Below are 17318 nucleotides of genomic sequence, written 5' to 3' on the forward strand. Positions count from 1 at the left end.
CCAACCAAAGAGACCTTAAATTCCATTTCAACCTTACATTTCCCCCTCCTTGCACCTAGAATCCCTACCAAAATCGACCGCCTACTTAAACACCACCACTTCACAATTTTCTCCATTTGCCCTAAAAAAAACTCCAACATTCTTTTGAACAAGAAAACTCCAACATTCATCAATCGTAATCAAAGCTCCACACAAAAAAACCTCCAACCCCGTCCGTCCGATCGGCAGTGTACCGCGACCATCGTCAACCGGCCCGGCAGGCACCACCCGCCGCTGGCCTGCTCCCACGTGCCGTCCGTGCGGCCACCCATCAATCCCTCTCCCTCTCTCCCCCCAACGCCTCCCGCTCCGCGCACTCCACATCGGCCTCCCCTGCCCCGCCCCGCCCCGCCCCACCCACCACCGCGCGCGCCCACCAAATGTCGGACGACGACGGCGACGGCGCCGGCGAGCAGCTCAGTGACGACCAGAAGCGGGAGATCGCCGTCTGGTTCCTCTCCAACGCCCCCGCCGGCGAGATCCGCTACGTCGCCAAAGGCAACCGCCCCCATCTGATGACCCCTGCCCGTAAAATTTAGGCAGCCGTACGTCTGGTTCCGGCCGCCCGCGCGGTTTCTCTGACCCCCGCTCGAATGCGTGCAGATGTGCGCGCGCTGCTGCGGGACGAGGCCGTGTTCGAGGCCGCCGCCGCGGAGGCCTACCCGAGGTACAACAAGGCGCACCTCGTCTCCCTCGACCTCCCCGACCGCAGCGGCGATGTGAGTGTCCCTCTCTCGCTCTCACGACCCAGCTATGTTTTGTTAGATAGAAGAAAGGGGCCGAGCCATGTTTGGTGATGTGCTTCGACTCTATGCGTATTCACAAATATAAACGTCGATAACTTTGGAAGTGGTATCTATGTTAGCGATAAGTCGCAGAACCAGCAGTTAATACTCCACCAATCTCGCTTTTGAGGCTATTTCTTCCGGATTCCCTGGATTTGCTAGGCCTGGGAACTGTACTGGAATAGGAATATTTTGGTAGATCTCTCTTTGACCACATGATAAGTAGAGTAGGACCATTTTTCTGCTGGATTGACCACTCTTCTAGTTGTGTGTCTTTCCATACCCATGAAGAAGGTATCATGCTTTGAGTGTCCTTTTTGGCCGAGTATTGAATCTGCGTTGTGTGATACATGCCTGCAGATAATCATCACAACTTATGGGGAGCTCGACAAGAATAACTATCTGGACCCTAGGACTGCCCAAGTTGCTACGGTGGACCATGTTAAGCAGGTAGTGCTGAAGGATGTGACTGATACTGTTTGTGATTATTTAGCTTTATCATGGCTATTAAAATATTTTAACACACGAGAAAATGTAAAGTGAGTCAGTGACTCATTCATGTTAGAGACCAGTGTATATTTAGCAGTTGCATTTGCATCTTAGGCTTGATGGACCTACTAATTTTACACTTTCGGGTTGATCTGTCACCCTTTTCGCAACTGCGTTATTTAATGATGAATACTGTCATATATGGATGTGTATAGTGTCTAGCTCAGTAACTCTACATATATTTGTTCAGAACTGAGCTCTGCCTGTAGATGATCCACTCTTGCCCGTTGCTGGTTTATATTGTTACCGAGGAATTAAACTGGGTACTGATACTGAATAACCATATGTTTCAAACTCAAATAGATTTGCTGAACTTGAATGGGTTTCTTATGATATTATCTTCCATGAAATATCTGAAAAGCAGAAATATGAAAAGCTACTCCAATCTGTCTCAAACACTACATCAAACAACACTTCGAGTAATATCATGCTTCGCTGGTTAATATTACTCCACAAAATTGGATATGGGATTTTATTCTCGCTTTCTTCTGTCATTAAAAGATCGGAGTTCCTGCATTGAATTAATTCATTTTGTTTTGTGCTTATGTGCAAAGACTTGTACAAAATTGAGGCCTGCTGCAGACGAGGAGCTTCCTTCAGCTTATATTGAGGAGTTTAGGTATATATTATCTCTGCTACTTTGTATTCCTCATTTCTTTATTGCCCGTAATATATTGGCAGTGAATAATCTGTACTTATTTATTTTATACAGGAATGCTATAGATGTTGAAGTGTCAAAATACGTTGGTGAAGCTTATCCAAAAGGTGTGTGTGCTGTTTATTGTACCAGTGGAAAGGATATAGAGGAACCAGGTGCTGATTTTGGTTTGGCAGTAGTTATTTCTGCTGCTAGACGCAGCCCACAGAACTTCTGGTATGTTTCCTGACTTGCGTCTATTACCTCTCTGTTGTTACAAGGAACCTTGTTTACTTTAATCCTGTGCCTTTGATCAGTGAATTTGGTCTTAATAATGATGATGCCTAAAGGTTCTGTTGGTCTGATTTTAGCACTTATTGTTTTCAATTCCTCATTGGCATAATTGAGATCCCTACTTATAGTTTGAGACTTTAGTTTTTTATCTTAGTATGTTTGTATTCCTTCAGAACCTACTTTCAGGATGCAACTTTTGATCGTAGATTTACAGCATTATGTTTTCTGACTCAACAATAATCATATGGTTTGTGGCTATACTGTTCATCGTCTGCTTAGAATACATTGGTATTTGTTTAATTGTACTTTGTAAGATTTAGTACTTGTACTGTATCTGAACATTTGTTTCACAGAATCTGTCACTAGGACACTTGAAGTATGCTCTTATAGGTTTGATCTTCTTATCATTTAGTGTCTGTCTGATGGAGGCAACTTAATATTGTGTCATCCAGCAACGGCAGCTGGCGCTCTGTTTGGACTCTGGAATTCAGTTATGCGTTTCAACTTGTTGAAATTAAAGGAAAGATACAGGTTAGATGTTTTGCTTAGCTGAAATTAAAATCATGGTTGATTGATGTTACTGTAACTGTAAGTAAAGTTAGTAATTTCTGTATTGTAAGGATTATTTCTATGGTCACCAGGTAGGTGCTCATTATTTCGAAGAGGGAAATGTGCAGCTGGATACTGATGTTGATCGCAAGGACTCCACACTAATGCAGGTTAGTTCAATAATTTGACCCTGCATACTGTAACGCCCCCGCCCTTCCTCCTCCCCAGTACTACCTTAGCCCTTTTTTCATCACCTTAAACATGGCCTACCATGAAATAGGTTCTTGGGATCTTAAGCTCTCTATTTTGATGTTGCATCGCTGGTTTAGTTCTGTGCTGGATCCATTATGCAGTTATTATGGATTCTGGGGAAACTTTGTTTCATTCTTTGATAATATTGTTTTCTCGAACTCTCCTGCACACGTGAGCCAGCATGTGTGTTCATCTATGTGTATTCAGGACTTCAGAAATATCTTCTTGACTTTACCATGCTGGATTGTTGCTTGTTGGTTTGGGTTGTGCAGATTCGTGTAGTTGCAGTTGGCAGGTGCTATATTGGTGCAAACAGTTCAAACCCAAAACCTAAGCTTTATGCATCTTTATTTGGGAAATGATGAACGATGGCATATTTCCTCTCCCAGATTTTACTTTGCTGGATTGCGTAAATAGAAATCCAGTTGCAAGTTCGCCTCATGACTGACATTTAAAATAGAAAGAAAAGGGTGGGACATGTTTGTTGTTTCCCCTCTTTAGTTCTTTTCTTCTAGTTGGTTGTGGAGTTTGTGTGTTCACACCACTCACATTTAGAGAGGATATGTTTATCTTTTGTGCCATTGACCCATTTTGATGTGTCATAGGATCTGCCTTCAATATGCTCAAACCCCTATTTGCTTTCTTTGTTCTTTTTATATCTTTGCGGGGTTTACAATTTTAATCATGACTCTGACCCTATACTACTTCTCTTTCAGACGCCTGAAGACACTGCACTCTCAGTAACTAACATCATTCGCCATCAGGAGTCCGAGTATTTTTCTTCTCTTGAGGTTGGAACCTTTGTGTTGTTTATACTCAATCACATCAGATGCGAACACAGTGAATGATGCTGCTTGCTTTTATCTGCACACAGGAATCATACTTGAACTTGTCCGACGCAACGTTCAAGGTATGCTGAGACAATGCTAAATATTTAACGATTTAGGTGATAGTTATGATGCTGGCTTACCACAGTAATCTTTACCCATGCATTGTTCTACATACGTCAAAGCTGATCATGTCTTGCTCACAGGATCTTCGGAGGAAACTTCCAGTTACCCGCACCCTTTTCCCATGGCACAACACTCATGCCCTCAGCCTTACACGGGACCTCGCTAAAGAGCTAGCGCTAGGGAAATGAAGCTTTTGGCAGGTCACTAGGTAGCTTCATATGGAAATTTTAGCTCCATGCTATTATTTGCTTAGACTGTACAATTCGTATCCTGTAACCAGCAATTTTCTTCTTTTGGTCTATGTGCTTCCGCATATCGGTGTAAATCAATAGCATGACCTTTTTTTTTTTTCGAGAAGTGGCATTGCCAGGATATATGTTCATTCAGATACTGACCTGTGTCACTTGATGTGAGATCCCTATCTGTTTTTAGCCTTGAAAGGAGTCCATGTGTACCTTCTGCAGCTCTGCTTTTAGGGATGATCAGAATTAGATTTATCTTGTACTTCCTCCGTTCCTTTTTAATTGACTCTAATTTAGTGCAAAGTTATATTAAATCAGATTCAGTTAAAAGGGAATGGAGAGATTATGTACAAACATGACAGAAGATGCTACAAAAATCTTGAAACATTTGTACAAATTCTTACTGTCGTCTTCTGGACAAAGATTTATCATGTGTACCCTCAGGATGTATTTAATTGAGTCCAAAACTTGTCCACAAAATAATGTTTTAGATTTATCTAAATTTGGATGTACGTAAACAGACAGAGGGAGTACCAAAAGTTGACTAGCCTAAAATCTAAACGTTTGTAGAAATTCTTAATGTCATCTTCTGGACAAAGATTTATCATGTGTACCCTCCTGATGTATTTAATTTACTCCAATTATCCAAACTCTGAGCGAAGAGCCTTTTTCTTTTTTGACAATCAATACCACATATATTTATAGTAACAAATAATACATGGTAGAGATACACGAGCTGACTCCAACGATTACAAAATAAAGTCTAAAAGATACTAACAAATCTTCGAGGTCTTCAAATTCTTTCTTTTTCCAGAACACAATCTTGTACTCTTCTGAAGGCAGCCAAAGATAGATAATAAACCATAGACCTGTAAATACCGACGAAGATTCTCCCATAATTTTAATTTGAGCCGCAATGCCAAGGCTGCGTGCACGCGCACAACCATTAAACTAGTCATTCAACATCGGCAAGAGTACCAACACCAATATGTCAGGGAATAACAACCGACTAGCCTTGTCGACGACGATGGAGAGCCGAGAGTACGAATCACCATTGTTGAGGACGTAGCAGCCGGGATAAAAACAAGGATAATCTTCCTCGCGGCAACAACGACAAAAGATCCAAAATCGATATGGCTAAGGAAGATCTGAAGACCCATACCTAGAGGATTGTAATCTTTCACACCACCATTGACGTTGAGAAGAAGATCTCGTCGTCGAACGAAAGCCCGAAGATCACTTATTGCAGACGATGCCATCTCCATTGAGGGGAAACCAACAAAAAGATGAATACCAAAATCCTAACATAATCAACTGAAGACACTACTTTTATTGGAAACTTCACGCATAGATCGGGTTCCCCACTCCTTCCGACGCCGGCGAAGCCGACCGAAAGAGGAGGAACCGATCTATGAAAAAGACTAAAGTGGAGGCGGCTAGGGTTTGGAGAGGCGGCGGCTGTCTTTTTTCCCGTGAGAAAACAGACTAGATTGATTAGTTCAATAACTCTGAGCGAAGAGCCTTACAGTATAGCAAACATATGTTTTACTCTGAGAAAAGAGTATGGCAAACGTGATCAGTGAGTCATCAAAGCAGGCTGTTCTGGGCCATACAATTCGTTAGCCCAACGGACAACAATGTCCAGACCCAGTCTACACAGCCCAAAGCCCATGGAATCCTATAAACCCCCAAACGATGCCTCATCTCCGTCCTTTCCGCCGCCTCCCGAACCAAACCCCGAGCAACTCTAGGGTTCGCCGCCATGGTAAGTCCCCTTCGCCTTCCTCCCGCGCCGCCTCCGGCCAGACCTCCCCATCCTCCCACCCGCCTCCCGATTTGATCCGTCCCGAGCTTGCCCGCACCGCCCGCTCTCTGATTGCTGCACAGTTTTCCTGAATTTCGTGCTGATTTCTCCTCCCGTTCGAGTTGGCTGCAGCCTCAGGGAGACTACATCGAGCTCCACCAGAAGCGCCATGGACGGCGCCTGGACTACGAGGAGCGCAAGCGCAAGAAGGAGGCCCGCTCGGTCAAGAAGAACTCCAAGGATGCCCGCAACGTATGACGCGATTTCCTCCGCTTTTAGATGCCTTATTTTTCGTGTGTGCTTGCTGATGCGTGTGTGTTTTGGTCTGTGGGCAGTTGCTCGGCGCTAAGGGGAAGAGGTTCGCCAAGAAGCGGTATGCCGAGAAGGCGCAGATGAAGAAGACGTAAGTGCTCGTTTGATGTTTCAGGATGACTGCTTACTCTTTCTACTGCTCCACTTGATATATGGATGGATAATATCTCTGCGATTAGAAGCCATGACTGTGAGATGATGGTTGATTACTATCACAGTCGATGAATTAATGCATTTTAGAGCAATTCCCTGCCGCTGTGCCTCATTTAGATAGATGATTTATAAGTAATATGAAAAACAGTTTCCCTAATGATGTAGAATATGTGTATCTGGTTATGGTTACGTGGGACTTAGTCTATGTGTTCGTTTGCAGCCTGAAAATGCATGATGAGTCAACTTCCCGTCAGAAGGTTGATGATGATGTTCAAGAGGGCGCTATCCCACCCTATCTGCTGGATCGTGATCAGACACAGCGCGCCAAGGTATACACTCTGTTCCTACCACATTCTGAGGCACACACAAACCATCTTGTTGCATTGCTTGCTGATTTCTCGTAATATATGCAGGTTCTCAGCAACACCATTAAGCAAAAGAGGAAAGAAAAAGCTGGAAAATGGGACGTTCCCTTGCCAAAGGTAATGCAAACTGTTTTTGTCTGCTTGCTTCAGAATAGGTTGTTTCCCACTCGACTAAATGTTGTCACCATTTATCTTCTTTCAGGTCAGACCAGTTGCTGAAGAAGAGATGTTCAAAGTTCTTCGGACTGGCAAGAGGAAAAGTAAGTCATGATAAGCTTAGGTTACTATTTGGCATTCGGAATTTATTGTCATGCGTTCTTATACAGGCATTGCATATGTTTGTAACCCATTAGTTGCTTGCAAGCCCATTTTTTATTGTATGTTCTCCTAAAATTGCAATGTGCTGCAAGGCAACTGATTCTGTGAACTCTGTAGTTGCTTTCATGAACATTTGGTGAACAATAGCACCGATCACATCCAGTATTTTTTTCACTGAGTCAAGTAGCTGATATAATTTTCCTTATGCAGCAAAGCAGTGGAAGAGAATGGTAACTAAAGCAACCTTTGTTGGTCCTGGATTTACAAGGAAGCCACCAAAGTACGAAAGGTTCATTCGGCCCACTGGTCTGCGTTTCACGAAAGCTCATGTGACTCACCCTGAACTGAAATGTACGTTCAACCTCGACATAATTTCTGTGAAGAAAAATCCAAATGGTCCAATGTATACTTCTCTTGGGGTTATGACAAGGGGAACAATCATTGAGGTATGTAAAGCATTTTACCTGTGTGAAACTCTTATTGCTCGCTGCATTAATATACGCTTACAACAATAAATGTCACTCAGGTGAATGTCAGCGAACTTGGACTTGTAACCCCTGCTGGAAAAGTTGTTTGGGGTAAGGCATTTGTTAAGAAAAAGTTCAGCTATTTTTTCCTCCTCCCTAAGTCTTGAGACATGTTCCATAACCTGATGTTTCTTGTATGTTCAGGTAAATACGCCCAGGTGACAAATAACCCAGAGAACGATGGCTGTATCAATGCTGTCTTACTTGTGTGAAGTCGTTATGCAATTCTGGATAATGTGATGTGGCACCCACCCTGTTTGTATCTGGTCCAAGGAGGGCAGTTTTGTTTTGTTAGAATTGCAGTTTATGCTTGTCGTTGAGACACCCACTTCACATTGTACTATCAGGGTGCAACAGTCTTCTCCCCTTACTGTAACCGGCTGTAAAATCTGAGCTATAAAACAAACGAATCTATGAACCTCTTAGGTTTCCATGTTCAAAGCACGTTGCTATCTACGTATCAGGTTATCTGTATTATTTCTGATTGATTCCTCATAATTCGAAACTTTAGGTAGCTGCGTAGTCTTGAGAAGAGACTCGCTTCAATGTGCAGTTCTGAAACAGTACACGTAACCTTTGTGCATCCTCCCTCCAATCCATATTACTTCCCACTAAAATGGGTGTATTTACAATTAAAATATGTTTAGATATATCTATATTAGTGTCAAGTAATATGAATTGAAGGGTACATAAATTTTGAAAAAACTTGTCTAGTACCTCTATTTGCTCAACAAATAAGTGACTTAGCCTTGTCTACATACGGATGCAATTTAATTGTCTAGATACAACTAAAATGAGTTACTCCATCGTCTAATTTTGAGATTTAACAAAATCTAAATGTATCTAAATGCTATTTAGTGTTAGTGTCTAGATACATTTAAATTTAGACAAATTTCAGACAACCTTCATAGGATGGAGGGAGTATTTATTTTAGGAAGAGGTAGTAGCAACTTTCTATTGTTTTATTCTCACTTGTTTGAAGTTCACTATAAGCATGCCACATATACACTTTTGTTTGTACATTGTGTTGCCATAACGAAAAGAACTGGTTCAACTGGAATTCTACAATCAGATGAATTTCTGACTAACTCTATTGAACAAACATGCAATATACGTCACACAGCTTGCAAGCAAATAACTGTTTCCCCAAGTATATCAATCAAATCAACATCTGAATCATACAATTGATTGCTGCTTTCTTGAGCACATCCCTTAGTATAGTACATTTGATGTTTGCTTCCAGAGAGGAAATCACATTGGGAAAAATTAATACAATCCCATGGATGGATGTCAGCAAATAAAAATTCTATCTGCTGGAGCTGCGTTGGCAACATTCAGATAATTGACATCAACGGCATGCTTACCAAAATCATCTGCAAGTATTCAATCGGAAACAGTTAGGTTTTGTATCATTTAGTAAGCATTCACGTCATAGCGTCAAGTATATTGACAAATCATACCTTCATATATTGTTCGTACAATTTGAACATAGTCACGTATCATATCTTGATAAATAATTCCATCAGGATGTGCATCTAAGACGACTAACACTCCTGTATGATTGCAAATTTTGACCATGGTATGTCAGTTAATGTTTGCTAAATAGGAAGCCGTAAGCTCTTAAACAGGAACAAGGTAGAAACATTAACTTGGAGAACTCAGTATGAGCATACCTGGAGCTAACCAAGCTTTTGTCTCATTGGATGGCAATGGTGCTAACCAAAGGATATTACGTAAATTCATAGAATCATCATACGATACATCAGATCCTGTTAAAGATGGTGAATTCTCTTATCAGATGCACACACAGTGCAAAGATATAAATTAATAGGAGTTCATATGCATCCGACATAACATACCAGCCTGGCAATATCCCAAATTGTAAGGGAACAATTCATTATCAACTGCTGGATATTCTTTAGCGTGGAACCTGTTCCAGAATAAAATCATCATGGGTATACCTAACAGTTAACACAGTGCCACTTGCACTTACCAATCTAAAGGTGTAAATGTAATATAAATTTGTTTTACAGATACATAGTTAAAATTTGTAGTGGCATAACAAGGACCATCTATTAACAGAAAGAACCTTTTCACCATCCTATAATCAATATGCTTACTCCTACTATCCTACCTTGCAAGGTTTTTGAGTTGCCGAGTCAAAACAAGCCGCCAACCCTGCGATGCAGTGAGTAGTCGACGAAAGTTGCTGTTTAGTGCAAGTCGCCATGATTTTGAGAAAGCGACTTGGCAACTAAACAGCGACTCAAATACCATGCTACCTAGTTAACTTCACTGACAAGAGTCTAGAGAGTCCAATGTCCATTATTCTTTCTCAAGAAGGCATCTAATTTCCAGTTTGTATATGCAAATAATTCTCTTACTTTGTAAGTTCATATTGGCACGGTACCAAAGTCCAAACATGTCTGGATCATAAAACTTCTCTGTAACAATGACTAGAAAATTTGGAACTTACAGAATCCCAAGCCTTCCCGTCCCAGATGCCAGGAAAAGATGCCCATGGAACAAATCATACCGAGTCAGTGATACATTAAATCCAACTGATGGTCCTCGTGCAACAATCAATTCAAACAAAAATGCGAAGTATGAATTGATTTCCTGGTCAGAACAGAAACATGTAAACAATGCTGAACCTACAAGTAAAAGGCTTGCAACTAAAATTTGAGCCAAAAAAAAGGGACCTCGTCAGCAAAGTGCCTTCCGTATGGTGTCCTAGTGAGCTGGCATTTGTTCTCCTTCGATCCCGCAATATCAGGCACCTAAAGAGGACACCAAGGTAGATAGGGAAACAAAAATCATATTCTGGGCATTGGCAAATGAATAAAGCCAATGTGCACGCTCAGAGCTCAGCATTGGTATACCAGTTTACTCTACAAACCGTTCTCCTCTCCAACAAACTAATCACAAACCTCATAGAGTAAAAATCAAAATATCTTGGAGCTCCCAACATGAAATGCACCAGAGCCAGTAACAATGCCTATTCCAGCGACAACATCCACCGACAAGCTGTTGTGGGGGACAGACTTGGCGGCGTGGTGGTCGATGGCTACCCAATCTAGCCCCGCATTTTCGCAAGGGAACGTCATCGTTGATCATGCTCATGGCTTTGGTGGATATGGAAGCACCGCAACACGGACACACGGTCGTCTTCGACAATGTGCTGCCTAGCACCTCTAGCCTCGACAGGATTCGATGGATGCTTAGTGTAGCAGCCTTCAAACGTGCCTTGATGTCCTGTACCGCTTAGCTCTAGTGGGTTGTGTTGTATAGTTCGGCATCCGCTCGTTCCCAGCCTTGTCAGTTGTAAATAACCCTCTCTATTCATCAATGCATTCAAACGCAAAGCCGCGAAAAAAAATACATTCAGGATATTTTTACAGCTCACTTCAAAACAATATCCGTTTTCCTGATCATCTACATCAAACTGAACTCTCCACAAGAGACTGCAAAATTTCCCAGTAGCCACGTACCAACCGAAGGATGTTGTCGCGTGCCTTAAGATCTGAGCTGCATCGTCCCCAAAGAACTTGAAAGACTAAAGCACTCACCGGAAGCATCATTGAGCTACACTAAAGCACTCACCGGAAGCATGGTGGGGTCGAGCATGCGGTGGATCGCCCCAGGGTCGCCTCCGGAGTCGACGGCGAGGCGCGCCAGCTCCATGACCGGGGCCGGCGGCCACATCACCATCTCATCCGCCTCATCAGCCGCATCGCGGGCTTCCAGGAGAACCTTCCGGGAATCCCTCCAGGGATAACCTCTAGAAACGGTGGCGGGGCTGACCGGGGCGAGGAACCGGAGGCAGGAGCGCAGGCGCGACACCTCCCCGGCCGGCACCCGCGCCGCGGCGCTGGGGCCGGCGAGGAGGGAGAGGAGATCGGCGGCGACGGCCTGGGGAGAAGGCGAGGGAGACTTGGGGGCGGCGGAGGAGGGGAGCGGGGAGGAGGAGCAGCAGGAGACGGCGAAGGAGACGGTGAGGGAGACGGCGACGGCCAGCTTCAGCGACAGGGGAGGAGACCTCAACCGGAGGCGTTCCATCCCCTGCTGCTCCAACTGTTTTTTTTCTTTTTTCAGGGATGAACTGCTACTGGAGTAGTGCTGTTTTTTGAAGGCACTTCTGCTTTTCTAGAAGGCCGTCCATTATGTTCGATCTGAATCTAACGGATGATATTTAACTTGCGGATCAGATCGGGATTAGTTTGTGCACCTTTGCCTGCTTGGTTGCTTGTGGAGTCTTTTCCCGCACCAGCTGAGCTACAAATCGTGTGTTTGGTTGCTCACGAAAAAATATTTCCATACATCACAGCCTCACAGGTTTCTTAAAGCAGGCCGCAGCATGTATGAGAAGAGAAGGTATGCTTGAATCAGCTTTCTAACGATCCAAACTATTGTTGCCCTCTGTGGGGAAACACTGCGCCAAGATCGTGCGAGGGGGAGATGGCGGGAGCTTGCGAGTGTCCACAAAAAATTGGATGGAGAAATTCGATGGCCTCCCACCTATTTACACCGTTCCGTCTCAGCGTTAAATCCCGCGCCACCATCCCCCCTCCCGCCCCATCGACCTATCCGTGTAGGGAAGCTTCTTCATCGATGAACAAGTAAGCGGTATTATCTACTGTAGCTGGTGGAGCTCTATCACGGCAAGTCTTCTTCCTCCAATTCTGTGAGATATCGTATTCCTTGTCTATTATCAGAGTGCTATGGGTAACATTGAACTCTAGATCTTGTACCTTAGATCTGTTAGCACATTGTAGCTTAGATATGATAGCTTTGGTAGTTAATATTTGTTAGCTTAGATCTGGTAAATTCGATATCTCGAGTCTGTTAGCTTTGGTAGTAGATTTTGTAACTTTTGCTTGATTATGTAGTGTGGGGAAGAGGTAGATCGATGTTTTGTAGCCGTGTTGCATGAGTTGTCTGATCCTTACTGTTGCGTAGTCCATGTATAAACGTGATAGGTGGTATGAGGATTGGTTCTAAAGTATAGACTTCTTCTCCTTGTGGTAGCAACCTGTTTATAAATAGCAGCATGCACCGGAGAGCAGTTAACAAGCTTGATAGTGTTACATTGTTCATCCTCACAAGTTTGCTAGAATGTTAGATGTGATGATTATGTTAGCAATTTGTTAGTATGTTCGAAGTTGCATGCTTACCATTGTTCTTCTACCATGGTATCTTTAATTTGTGTTTTAGGAGAAGGAAGACTCGTGTGATCTATCGATAAACTCAGCGTTGCCGCTTCAATATCTGAAGTGCATGGTACTAACCAATTCAGAAGAAGAACAACATGACATAGCCACCTGCTCTATCCACCTTCAATATGATCATAGGATGTGTTGTCAAGTTCCGTGGGCATCTAATGCATGTAAAATGCATACATAAACTTTGTACTTTATTAACATGTATTCCCACATATTTGCAACATGTATGATATTATTTCCATATTTTGTATTTATTTATGGAGATTTATCAATGATTCCCTTTATTTGGGTTATAACTCTGTAGAATAGGAAAACCATGTTTTGTGTATTTTTCACTTTCAGAGATCTATACGGAGTCAAACTGAGCTAGGATTTCGGGGACGTCATTTTTTCATCAAGATAAGAAGTATGGGCACTTGGACCAGACCTGGAGGGCTTGGAGGCCCAAAATAGGCCCGATGGCGCGCCCAACAAGGGGGGCGCGCCACCTACCCTCTTTTGGTCGTCGATCGTCCGATTCGCTTGATTCTTTCGCGAACCGACTTCTTTGGACCTAAAAAATACTATATATGACCCTCGAGGGTTCTCTAGAGGAGAGCGCCGTAGAAACACAGAAACACAAAAACGGGGCTGCATCAATGAAGATTGGAGGGGGAAACTCCACCGGAACCACCGCTGGAGGGATCTCCACCTTCTCCAACATCTTCCTCATCAACACCATGACCAAGGGGGAGTATTCTACCTCTGAACTATGGGCTTGTGGCAGTAGCTTGATCTATTTCTCTCATGTTCTTCATAGATCTTAGTACCATATGAGCTACCCAACATGATTATGGTCATAAATGTAATTCCTATGTGGTGGATCTTTATTCTATGATATTGTGCTATGAGATTTAACTCTACTTTGTGCAAGATGTATTGATAGATGCATATTATATACCCCGTTCTTAAGAATTGATTCTGATCTAACTTGTATGCAAGAAAGTGTGTGGGGTGATGTGCATGTTAGATGGAATAACATGGTTTTAGTTATTTAATAGTGACAACAAATTCATGATCTATTATGGCTTTGACTTTTCTTTTGCTATCTCACTAGGGATAAAGTGAATGCATGTGCTATGTTCGCCACGTGACAAAAGTGATGATCTTGTTCGGTCAAGGTAGAAAATTTGATATTCAAACATTACATCAAAGTACTTATGACTATACTTTGTTATTTTTTAATACAAGATTGCATGGAGTTTTCACTTTCTTGTGGAGTATAAGAGAGATGTGTTGCATCATCTCTATGTTAGGACGTGATGCCCATATAAATGTGTATCTTACACATATTGAAGTTAGATTCTTATTATCTTATTGATGAATTGTTATTATCCAGTACAACTTAAAAGAGAGAATAGTCAATTAAACCCATGAATCCCGGTCAAATTTTATTTATAAGAAACACCTTGAAAGTGCATGGAGCCCCCATGTGTGGTTTTGGTAATTAATGACAATCCCTATGGACTAATGTTTGCATTGAGTTATATTTGTAGTAGTTGTCCATAGGCAATGCTTGAACCATATGTTGGCTTCAAGGTTGCAATAAGAAGAAATTGATGAAGGATATCAAGTGTCAAGTATGTCTTGAAGATGAAGATGAAGTGAGCCCTCAAGTTATCTCAAGACATCAACATGATGAAGAATGAAGAAATGAAGTGCAAGTTCAAGATGAGCCAACTCGAAGAGATCATATGCTTGAAGCTTGCCATCCATATGGTGTTCATGGATTTGAGAAGATGCGCCGAAGAAGAAGCTCTCCCATGGTGGATTATGGGGGAGCAATCTACAAGACTTCGTCAAGCAAGCACAATCAAGAAAGGCGTTCCATCTTGTTGCGGTCAAGACCATCATCATCAAGCTCAAGTGGAATGCGCAAGGTTAAGGTTTGCTCTTGATAGGGTTTCTTTCTCACCGGTCTCATAGTGTAGTTGGAGACCGGTTTATAGTTTAGTTGCCGTACTATCAAGAGGGCTCTCGAGTGAATAACTCGATCGTATCGTTCGGAGAGAGCTCAAACCTTTGCATTCTTGCATCACCTTTCTTGGTTGTTATTTGGGTATTATCCATGTGATGTTTTAGAGCTTGTGCTTATTCTCATGACAAGCTCTAGTTCTTCGAAAATGGATTTCGGGCTTATCACTTGTTGCGTTTTCGAGTTTGGTGATTTTCTCGGTTTCTCATGTTGAGGTGTTGCACCTCTAAAATTAATAGAAAATCACCCCCAACTAGTTTTCATATTTTCACTTTTTGTTGGGTAGCTCTTGTTGTCCTCTTTCCAACAAAATTGGTTTCGTCTTGATCGGAGTTTCCAAACTCTAGATATTATCTTTTGAAGTTTGTCTTCTATTTTGGTTTAAAAGAAAGAAAAGTAAAAGAAAGGAAAAGGAGAGGAGGGGCAGCCGCCGGAGGCTCGGGCGGTACCACCGGCCTCACCATGGCCGGAGCCTCCGGGCTCGGTACCGCCCGCGGTACCGCTAAGGCGCCGAGTGCCACAGTGAAGCTCCAGGGCTATGGGGAGGCTCGGCGGTACCCCGGCCGGTACCATGGCCGGAGGCTCCGGCCTCCCCCTCCCTGCCCGCAGCTCGCCTCCTCCGCCGCCTCCTGCCATCTCTGGCCGGTAGTACCGGCCACCAAGGGCCGGTACTACCGGTCCCCTTCTTCCCCGCGCGCAACACTCCAACGGGCAGAAATTGGGGCATCCTTTTAAGCCCCCTCTCTCTCCTGTTTTGTCACGGCTTGCTTCTTCTTCTTCCTCCTCTCTTCTCAAGCTTTGCTCCACCATTGTTTGTTCATACTTGAGCTTGAGATCTTTCTCCCCAACCAATGATTCTTGCATCTATTTGAGAGAAAGATTGAGGGGATCTAGATCCACACTTTGACCAAACCAAATCATCTCTTTGTGAGTGAATCTTTGGGATCTAGATCTTGGGGAACTTTGTGTTCTTCTTTTGTTCTTCCTCTCTTATTCCCCCAATAGCTTTTGTAGCTTTGTTGGAATTTGAGAGAGAAGGACTTGAGCATCTTTGTGGTGTTCTTGCCATTGCATTTGGTGCATCGGTTTGAGTTCTCCACGGTGATTCGTGGTGGTGAAAGCAAGAAGGTTGTTACTCTTGGGTTCTTGGAACCCTAGACGGATTCTACGCCTTTGTGGCGATTTGTTGGGAGCCTCCAATTAAGTTGTGGATGTGTGCCCCAACCTTTGTGTAAGGCCCGGTTTCCGCCTCGAAGGAAATCCCTTAGTGGAACCGTGACCTAGGCCTTTGTGGCGAGGGTCACCGGAGATTTAGGTGAGGCGCCTTTGTGGCGTTCGGTATGTGGTGTGAGTACCGCATCTTGGGGTGAGGCCTTTGTGGCGTTGGTGTGCATCGAGCAACCACACCTCAAGGTGAGCCTCTTGTGGCGTTCGGGAGCACTAAGCAACCGCACCTCTCCACCGGAGATTAGCACTCGCAAGAGTGTGAACTCCGGGATAAATCATCGTCTCCCGCGTGCCTCGGTTATCTCTATACCCGAGCTCTTTACTTATGCACTTTACCTTGTGATAGCCATCGTGCTTGAAGTTATATATATCTTGCTATCACATTCTTGCTTGTATTGCTTAGCATAAGTTGTTGGTGCACATAGGTGAACAATAGTATATAGGCTTTGGGCTTGACAAAGTAAACGCTAGTTTTATTCCGCATTTAGCCCATCTCGTAAAAGTTTTAAATCGCCTATTCACCCCCCCCTCTAGGCGACATCCGTGTCCTTTCACACCTTTCCATTACATTTATCTTACTTTCTACTTGCATCACTATTTTAATCCAAAAATCCAAAAATATTTAGTTATTTTATTTGCACACAAAATCCAAAAACAATCAATCATTTACTGTTTTAACTTAGTTTACTTTACTTGTCTAGTTAGTTTGAGAGTGGTGTTTTGGCTCATGCAAGCATATGCTCCCCTTATTTTCAAATGCATCTTAGATATATGTTGAAAAAATGAAACTAAAAATTTGCACGTACATCTTCACATGATCCACGCCAAGAAAGTCGTTTCATAAAAATTTGACTTATCACGTGAAGTGTGCAAAAAAGACAAACTCTGATGCTAAAAATAAGGCTTTTAACAAAACAAGTTTTCTCTTTTTGACATAGGCAACACAAAATATCGGTTTTTCGTGAAACTTGACGAACACACGTACATTATGGAGATGTACATGTAGATATATTTGTCAAAAAAATTCGACACATCAAAATATGTTTTTATGGTAGAGGGAGCTTATGCACCCGGGA

General features: G+C 43.0%; 3 protein-coding genes across 3 annotated transcripts; 2 read left to right on the plus strand and 1 right to left on the minus strand.

The window, feature by feature from the left end:
• The first annotated feature begins 406 nt into the window (after nt 1–406).
• Nucleotides 407–4494, plus strand: LOC124675102 (F-actin-capping protein subunit alpha). Its single transcript, XM_047211173.1, has 10 exons — nt 407–537; nt 643–758; nt 1185–1274; nt 1928–1992; nt 2086–2247; nt 2757–2835; nt 2946–3023; nt 3822–3896; nt 3980–4015; nt 4139–4494. Exons 1-10 carry the CDS (start codon nt 420–422, stop codon nt 4244–4246), a joined length of 927 nt encoding a protein of 308 aa, XP_047067129.1. The 5' UTR covers nt 407–419; the 3' UTR covers nt 4247–4494.
• A 1531-nt stretch (nt 4495–6025) lies between these two features.
• Nucleotides 6026–8077, plus strand: LOC124675103 (ribosome biogenesis protein NSA2 homolog). Its single transcript, XM_047211174.1, has 9 exons — nt 6026–6065; nt 6237–6356; nt 6440–6507; nt 6790–6898; nt 6983–7051; nt 7137–7194; nt 7463–7698; nt 7779–7830; nt 7924–8077. The coding sequence occupies exons 1-9, from the start codon at nt 6063–6065 to the stop codon at nt 7989–7991; spliced, it is 783 nt and encodes a 260-aa protein (XP_047067130.1). The 5' UTR covers nt 6026–6062; the 3' UTR covers nt 7992–8077.
• Nucleotides 8078–8724: 647 nt separating this feature from the next.
• LOC124674928 lies at nt 8725–11864 on the minus strand. The gene is made up of 7 exons (XM_047210982.1): nt 11383–11864; nt 10482–10559; nt 10256–10398; nt 9639–9709; nt 9453–9548; nt 9240–9332; nt 8725–9152 (listed from the first exon to the last, which is right to left on the minus strand). Exons 1-7 carry the CDS (start codon nt 11836–11838, stop codon nt 9070–9072), a joined length of 1020 nt encoding a protein of 339 aa, XP_047066938.1. The 5' UTR covers nt 11839–11864; the 3' UTR covers nt 8725–9069.
• Between the last annotated feature and the right edge of the window lie 5454 nt (nt 11865–17318).

This window comes from Lolium rigidum, chromosome 7, assembly GCF_022539505.1.
Source record: "Lolium rigidum isolate FL_2022 chromosome 7, APGP_CSIRO_Lrig_0.1, whole genome shotgun sequence".
Classification (NCBI taxonomy): domain Eukaryota; kingdom Viridiplantae; phylum Streptophyta; class Magnoliopsida; order Poales; family Poaceae; genus Lolium; species Lolium rigidum.